This window comes from Rhododendron vialii, chromosome 10a (assembly GCF_030253575.1).
Source record: "Rhododendron vialii isolate Sample 1 chromosome 10a, ASM3025357v1".
Lineage (NCBI taxonomy): Eukaryota > Viridiplantae > Streptophyta > Magnoliopsida > Ericales > Ericaceae > Rhododendron > Rhododendron vialii.
Window position 1 is genome coordinate 3,286,669 of NC_080566.1, and position 8,276 is coordinate 3,294,944.

The 8,276-nt window shown below is 38.1% G+C and overlaps 1 protein-coding gene across 1 annotated transcript; it reads right to left on the reverse strand.

Annotated features, from left to right (window-relative positions):
• Nucleotides 1-596: 596 nt before the first annotated feature.
• Nucleotides 597-7,906, reverse strand: LOC131304220 (FACT complex subunit SSRP1). The gene is made up of 16 exons (XM_058331369.1): nucleotides 7,738-7,906; nucleotides 6,057-6,242; nucleotides 5,493-5,598; nucleotides 4,698-4,834; nucleotides 4,178-4,261; nucleotides 3,994-4,088; nucleotides 3,782-3,890; nucleotides 3,506-3,592; nucleotides 3,313-3,405; nucleotides 2,911-3,108; nucleotides 2,641-2,786; nucleotides 2,415-2,562; nucleotides 1,921-2,019; nucleotides 1,634-1,813; nucleotides 1,045-1,123; nucleotides 597-962 (listed from the first exon to the last, which is right to left on the reverse strand). The coding sequence occupies exons 1-16, from the start codon at nucleotides 7,789-7,791 to the stop codon at nucleotides 832-834; spliced, it is 1,932 nt and encodes a 643-aa protein (XP_058187352.1). The 5' UTR covers nucleotides 7,792-7,906; the 3' UTR covers nucleotides 597-831.
• Between the last annotated feature and the right edge of the window lie 370 nt (nucleotides 7,907-8,276).

Below are 8,276 nucleotides of genomic sequence, written 5' to 3' on the forward strand. Positions count from 1 at the left end.
AAGCACTCGAGACATTTTTCCAAAAAAATTCCTTCACAAACGTTGGAGTAAGCACAAATCATGTTTTATCCAAAGACAGAATTTCCCAATTATTACACTTTGATTGTGCAGAACTGATAGTGTTGTTAAGCCCTAATTGAGCCGTGTGAAATCCCATTTGAGACCTAATCAATTCGAACATCTCTCTCCCCTAACAAGGTAAACCCACATACATTCACACAAATATATAATAGAGGCGGGTATACGCGTGTGTCTCTATAGGTTTAAAAGCAAGTGTACCACTATGGGTTTAAATCAAGACATAGACGGAGATAGAGAGCCCGCAAAGTTTTTTGACTACAAATTAAGACATTCACCAAGTAACGCTTCTGTGTTAACTAGATCAATAACCAAACCGAATCAATAAAAACAATTCGAGGAACTTGGTATGGTTTCGAGTTCCCAACCAAACACAACCAATTTTAGATTGCGTATTGATGTTTAAGGAATACCTGGATACCTGCATCTATATTTCTTCCAATTTTTGTGTGAGAGAGGGGAAGATGATGAGGTTATTATAAATTGAGAAATCAGTTAAAGAGATGCTACGCTGCACATTGGTCCAGCAACCATAGGGTGGTTATGAGCTGATAGTCAAATGTGAAGGGGTGAATCCACACATGGGCCAAACTACCCAGCTACGATATTCTAAACTCCGCGCATTCTAACATAATGATTCGACCGCCAAAAAGTTGGTATTTGATACAACTGCTATATTATAACATATGATAAAAGCACCCCATAACTAGTGCATAGCATCTTCACAGGGAAAACAGAACCAAGGCGTAAAAACTATGCACTGTCAGATTCATTTCCAGAATCTATGTTCATTGGCTGAGGAGGGTTCTTGTAACCGGAGACCTGATCAGCGTAACGTTTTTTGTCAGCGCGAGCCTTGGCTTCGTATGGTTCTTTCTCCTCAGCTGCAAAATATCATTTTGAGCCATGTCAGAAAAAAATTGGAATTGCAAGCTTAGAATGAGCATTCATGTTAACTGGGCATACCTGTCATTTTTTTCCATCTCTCTCCAAGAACTCTCGCAATATCAGTGAATGCAATTCCAGGATTTGTTTTCTTAATATTCTGCAACCGCACCAATGTGACAAAAATGAGCTTGATAAAGGAGAAGAAAGTACCAGAGAAATTAGAAAGAAGAAAAATTAATCTATCACATTGTAGGGGAATAAGGTTCAAAAACAGAAAAGAATGAAACCTTAAGTCTACGTAAGAGCAATTTGGGGATATCTTCTAACTAAATACAGTGGGTTGCAATGCAATTTCTAAAAGATCAATTTAGGCCTCCACGACTCATACAGATCCCAACAAATAAGTAAAGAGTAATGCTTTCCAGAAGTTGCAGAAGCATCTGAATATAAATCGAACTCCAAAAATTTATGTCCGACTTCTATGCAGGTGATGTAATACAATAACTATATCTATGTGCAATTTCAACATTATAAGACATGTTCTGCATAATGGAGTCCACTGGCTAAGGACCTAAGAATCCAGTGTCAACAGAAACGGAGAATAATTTGCTTTATCCCTAAAAAAAAATACCATAAATATGAGATCTGTATCTGCATATATACTGACCTCCCTTTCACTCTGAGAGAAAAACATAAAACCAGACATGGCCTTCTTTGGTGCGTTTGGATCCTTCTTCTTTTTCTGCTTCTTCTTCTTAGGTCCATCCTCACCACCGACTTTAGACTTCACCCTACTGGAGGATGCCTTAGAAGTAGAGGGTTCTTTCTTCGATTCCTTTTTAGCAGGCTTATGAAGACACAAGTCATTAGATGTATGACTAGTTTTGAGATTGCATTATTTCCAAAGGATAATTTTAACATGTCAGAACAACAAGAATGAAAACAATGGTTTACCTCGTTCTCGTCTCCGCTGTCATTAGCATCAGAATCCTCTCCACCAGAATCATCTGTTGGTGAGCCTGAATCATCCTTATCAACAACAAAGTCCTCATCCTGTAGAAATCCACCACGTTCAACAATGCATGAGAGAGAGACTAGTAAACCAGCTATAACATGTTCAATCCAAAGAGACATTATAAGTCAGATAAAAAAAAAGGAGACATTATAAGAACAAATAAATACTACTGTTATTAGTATCAACTCCTTACAATAATCATTATAGCCACGACAAACTACAAATACAAGGAGTTTTCAATCAAAGTCAATATCAAGCCTCCACTTGTTTCCATGTTGAAAATTTTGCATCCAAGGTAATGCCAAATCAAATTCATACACATTAGGATGAAAATAATTGAATTGAAAACTTTTGCAGCAGCACTGGGACAAAAAAAGAGATTTGGCAGGCTTGACAAAAACCATCTAGCACCACAAAAAACAATGATATTTACCTCCTCATCACTCTCGTCTCCACCAGCTTCATTCCTAATCCGCTCAAGATGTGGATCAACAGCATCATCATCATCATTTTGCAAAACAGCTGCAACACCTTCTGCAGTACGGGCATCTCCCAAGTTCATGATTTTCATACCTTTCCCGCTGCAGTGATAGAAGGCTTAGAGTTAGAAGCTATCCAACTTCCAACTATACATGACAGCATGTGAAAATTTTATAAACCTGATGAAGTCAAAAAGATTGTGATATTCACTCCTCTGGATGTTCCGGAAGAGATGTTCCTGCTCAGTCTTTAATCTGATAAGAAGATCAAAGTAATGCATATTTGAGCCTCCAGCAGCATGCCTCTCAAACTCCACATAGTCAATCTGAAATAAGATATGCAATAAATCAAAACCCTCCCAACTCAGGAATGACTAAATATTACGTACATTCTTTATAACCAACCAATTTTCGCACAGGTAAAGCATATTTATGGTAAAAAAAAGCAACCTCTTCATGAAGAATAAGAGTTGGAGGCTTGGGTAAAAAGAAGAAGCCCTTTTCAAGTGGATATAGGACACCATCTTCAGCTTTCAACGAAGACTTCACAGCATAACCATCTTGACAGCTACGGAATTTTCCTGGTCTGGTTACTTTGGCACCAGACAATCCGCGCAATATCAATATGAACACTTCATGAATGAGGCCCTGAATGTTAAAAATTACTTATCATACCGAAACACAGGGATCTAGTGGCAAACTAATACATATTCATCCTTGGAAGTATCGTGAAAATTGTAGTATCCCATGAAAGATTTGAATGGAGACAGGCAAACCTTTCCAATTAGTACAAAACAGATCCTTAAAAGTTAGAAAAAGAGATCAAAGATTGAAATAGCACATCCATCGCACCTTATACGTTGGTTCTAACTTGTCCTTGTATTTTGCATTCAAAAGATCTTCATTCATTGACAGTGTGCTTTCAACCACATAATCTGTTTCAAACTGCACAGAGGTGATACGCATATGTGATAAATCAGCAGATTGACACATGAAAATTATGAAAGCTAAAATCACTGCCCAATGAATCAGATATTGAGATTACCTGCAACACAATATGCGGGTATAAAGTTTGGCCTTTACGAATTGGTGGATCAAGAGTGACAACAACAAAGGTATGTGGTTGGTTAGACTGCAAAACAAATGACAATGAGTGAACTTGAAATTAAAATTCCTGCATTTTCCGAAATACCCGACTGGTCAATCCATTTCAACCAGAGAAAACTGAACATAACAGATTGACAAATCGACTATCATACAGGAAAAGCTTAATCCTGAAGTAACCAAAAAAAGCCTTGTGAACGTGTGAATAAACGAGAACCTTGGGTAGTAGAAACAGGCGAACAACACTGCTGTACTGAATTTTAAAATCATTAGCTTGCCCTTGTAGCCTCAAAAATGAAAGATGAAGTTCAACATTATACCGGCCCCTACACAAAGAAATGGCTTCCATCAGATCTTTTAAACAAGCTTACAAACCCGTAATTTACTCAGGAAAAAATGAAAGATGTAAGCTGAAACCACAGCACTTACCTTGGAGTAAGAATCGCAATCCCTTCAAATGTAACAACAGATTCTTCACCTCCTGCCCCAACATCTGCCATTGACACGATTTTGTCACGGAAAACCTACCATAAAGCAACAATGATTAGTAAAGAAGGACTACTAGTAACGAAGGACTATAATTCAACCTAAATGATTTGAAACAAACACCAACCTGAGCAGGAGGACGATTTTCATCACCAACGAACTGTGTGTTGGAATTTGGTATGTGAAAACTTATCTCCATCAACGAATCCTTCTGCGACCATGAGAACAAGTCATTTGTATAAGGAAATTGCTCTAATAGGTTCAATTATCAAAGCAACTTATGTTCTCCAACTCTAATTAGACCGTGAAATGCAAACCTGAACCTGGATTCACTCCAGGTATCTATGAATTTTAGCATCAGATTTACAAAGACAACAACTAAGTCATTCAGAAAATTCAAGTAGCAAATTAAACAAAACCTCATTAGCACCATTTGTGTCATCCACGTGGAACTCCAAAATGACATATAAGGAAATTGCTCTAATAGGTTCGATTATCAAAGTAACTTATGTTCTCAAACTCTAATTAGACCGTGAAATGCAAACCTGAACCTGGATTCACTCCAGGTATCTATGAATCTTAGCATCAGATTTACAAAGACAACAACCAAGTCATTCAGAAAATTCAAGTAGCAAATTAAACAAAACCTCATTAGCACCAGTTGTGTCATCCACGTGGAACTCCAAAATGACGTCATTTTTTCCCTGAAGTTGTGTCTGGGCAACATCTGCTAAAGATACCTCAAATGCTTGCTTGGAACCAACCAGAAAAGTCAGCATATTCCCTACAAAAGTAAGCAACAAAAACTGAATGGGAGAAGATCTAAAACGCCGGAAATACAAAATCAACAAAAAAATGCTGGTCAAATGGCCCCGATGCAAACAAACTCCGAAGTTATGACTTCGATAACTTGAGGTACATGAACTACTTCATCCTTGGGTCAAGGGTGAAAGCAGGGGGTAGGAGAAAGAAGAACCATGCAAATTGCACGTAAACAAACTACATGACAATAATACACAAGTACAATCCATATTCACATCCCTATTACACACAAAAATGGCGTAGTTCACTAGGTTAGGCAACAAATGAACAGTCCATACAGGGGAATAAGAAATGTCTTGGCATTGGCCTTGAGCTTGAAACCAAGGTGGGAAAATGAAACGAAAGAAAGAACCATGCCTGAAGAAACTCGTTTTTATTTCCTAACAAGTTTTGTCATACTACTTCATAAACAAAATATAACCCCCTATTCTTTTATTCACAACACTTTCCCCAACGGTTTCTGCACTCTCGTTTCTCTCTCTTCCCTTCTAAACTAAGAGTTCCAAACATAACCTAAAGCAAATAATTTTCCAATAAATTGCTTGCAAGGCAGCAAATGAAGTACAAAAAGCAAATGACCTAACAACAGTACAACACTAATGCAAACAAAATACACTTACCATTTAAATCGACTTCACCCCAGTTTCTTCCACTGACAGAAAGCTGCTTCTCTTCTGGTGTTATCTCAAAAGTGCTTTGAAAAAAAGTGGTGAGGCTAGCCACATCCTGCAAGGTATGGACCCGCAATGTAAGAGTTGCCATAACATACAAGAAAGGGAAAATCTAAGATTGTTGCAAAGCAAATGTGGGAGGTTTACAGTAGAAAACATCCCATAGGTTATAGAACAACTAGAGCTCCACCGTCTTCGGCACTACAATCTTCATATTGATACTCAAGGTGTACAAATGATCAGACAAACCTAATACATTTTTTCCTCTCCCTTTTTTTCCGTAGAGCAAGGGAGAATCTAGTACTTGTGTCATTATTCTCATGAAGACAAACTTGGAGGTTACTCAGAACCATAACAAAACGAAATTACTAATAAAAGGAGGGATATTATATGCTGGGCAGCTGTTGATTCCTATCTATCTATAATATAATGTAATACTCTCTCTCTCAGTGTACATATATAGTCTATTTACACACACACACACACACAGAAAGGGAGAGAGAAGGAAGTTACCTGGTCACGGAAACCAGTGAATTTGTAGTTCAAACCGTCCTTAATTTTAACCCCAAGTTGATTACTGCGGGGCACCTTCATCCAGGTTAGAGCTACGACATCGGAATTATCAACTTCCACAGCTTTCCCACCCCCTTGTTTTTTCCACGATATACCCCCTGAGTGAACCCTAAGTTGCCCAGGATTCTGCATTTCACAATAAAAGCAAGTCAGTGTCGCCATTCTCAAAGCCGCTATAATCCACCCTATTTTACAGGTTTATGCATGCATTGAAGTATTTCAAGACTTCTTTGATAAAGACCAAAGAATCAGGGCAAATCAAATCCAAACCCTATAACCCAGACCATATAAGGAATTTGCTAGGATCGGTTGAGGATAATTAGCTCATTCAGAAAGTCAGGAAATGGACTCGAAAATTGAACGGAGTTCAAACGCAATTAATTTCATATCCTTCCACGAATCACGATTTTGATCCACGAAACATAGCTCGAAGCTTGAATTTCAAACCAAAAAAGAAAAAAAAATGCTCAGATACCTTGCATTACTCGCACTACTCGTTAAAGAACGAAGAAAATAGAACCGATCAGAAATCATACAAAAGAGGAGTTTTTAACATTAAGGTTGGAAAAGAAAAGAAGATTTTGGGAGAGTCACAATCAGAACCATAATGTCTTCCAATTGTACAAATTAGGAACTTTTTATACTCAGAACCCTAGAAAAGTATGAAACAAAGAGGATTTTAGTAATCAAGTCGAAAACTAGGTCCTCAGGTCACATTTCATAAAATGCGAAAACGATTACGATTGAACTCCAACAACCTAAAAGAAGAACTTGAAAGTGAAAACCACAATAGGTGGTGCTTAATCAGAACCTAAATTGACTACGAAAAGGGGAATTCACACAATAGAGGTCCAACAATGAAAGTAAGATTTGCGCATAGTCATACTCAGAACCTTAGAAAAGTACAAAACAAAAGAGCATTTGAATAAACAGGTCGAACATTAGGGCTTCAACCCGCATATCATATGAAATAGAGTTGCTATTAGGGCTTCAAGTCGCATATCATAAACAGGTCAAACATTATTTTCATTAGGGCTTCCTAACAAAGACGATTAGGGTTTTAAACAACCTAAAAGAGGAACTCAAGAGTGAAAACAACCACCAATGAACAAGAAATAGAGTTGTTAGTGTGAAAACAATTTCAATTGGGGTTTCAACTACGTAAGGGAAGGATTCAAAAGTTTTAAACAAGGAGCACTTGAATAACCAGTTCGAAATAGAGTTTTTAGTGTGAACTATAACGATTAGGGCTTCAAAAAAACCTAAAAGAAAAACTCCAAACTGGAAACAACAGTAAACGAACAAGAAATAGATTAAAGAGAAATCAAACTATAGGCGGTGCGTAATGAGAACCCTAATTGACTACGAAATGGGGAAATTACACAGTAAAGGTCGTGTAATCATACTTAGAGCCCTAGAAAAGTAAGAAAACAAGGCGCATTCGGATAAACAGTTGGAAAGCTAGTGGTTCAAGTCGCGTGAGTTACGATTAGGGTTTTCAGTAACCTAAAAGAAAAGCTCCAAAGTGCAAACAACAATCAAGGAGCGAAGAACAGATTAGAGAGAAATCGAAGTGCCTGTACAGTATAGGCTAGAGAGAGGGGGGACAGAGAGAGCTTACAGTGCCACCGCGGCCGCCGAGAGAGATGCTGTTGAAGAGGTGACCGTCGGACATTTTTGTGAACTGGGAGAATGAGAGAGAGAGAGAGAGAGAGAAGTGGTGGTTTTATATATAGGCGGTGTGGAGCGCGTATCGCGCATCGTCGGGTAAGGCGCGAAAGAGGAAGAGGAAATTGTCTGGGTGTGGTAACTCTACTGTAATATATTGGACTCCAGCCCAAGGTTTTCGTTTTCTGGGTCTGGGCTCGAGCCCATGGCTCAAAATTTTAGTTTTTAAAACTTTTTATTTATTCTTTCAAGTGGATTAGAGAAAAGTTGATGCATCTCTTATATTCTCATGCACATGGGAGAGTTTGATTTCCATAAGCACTCATCACCTCTTCAAGTCCCCTTGGATAGAATAGTTTAGGTTTAACAATAGTGATTATTAGTAGTTGGGGGAGAAGTTTTTGGAAGACAACACCAAGCAACCCAGTGATCCTCATTATGACAAAAATTTTGGGTGCCGGGTAGGTACCACGTGTTGGACGGCTAAGATTA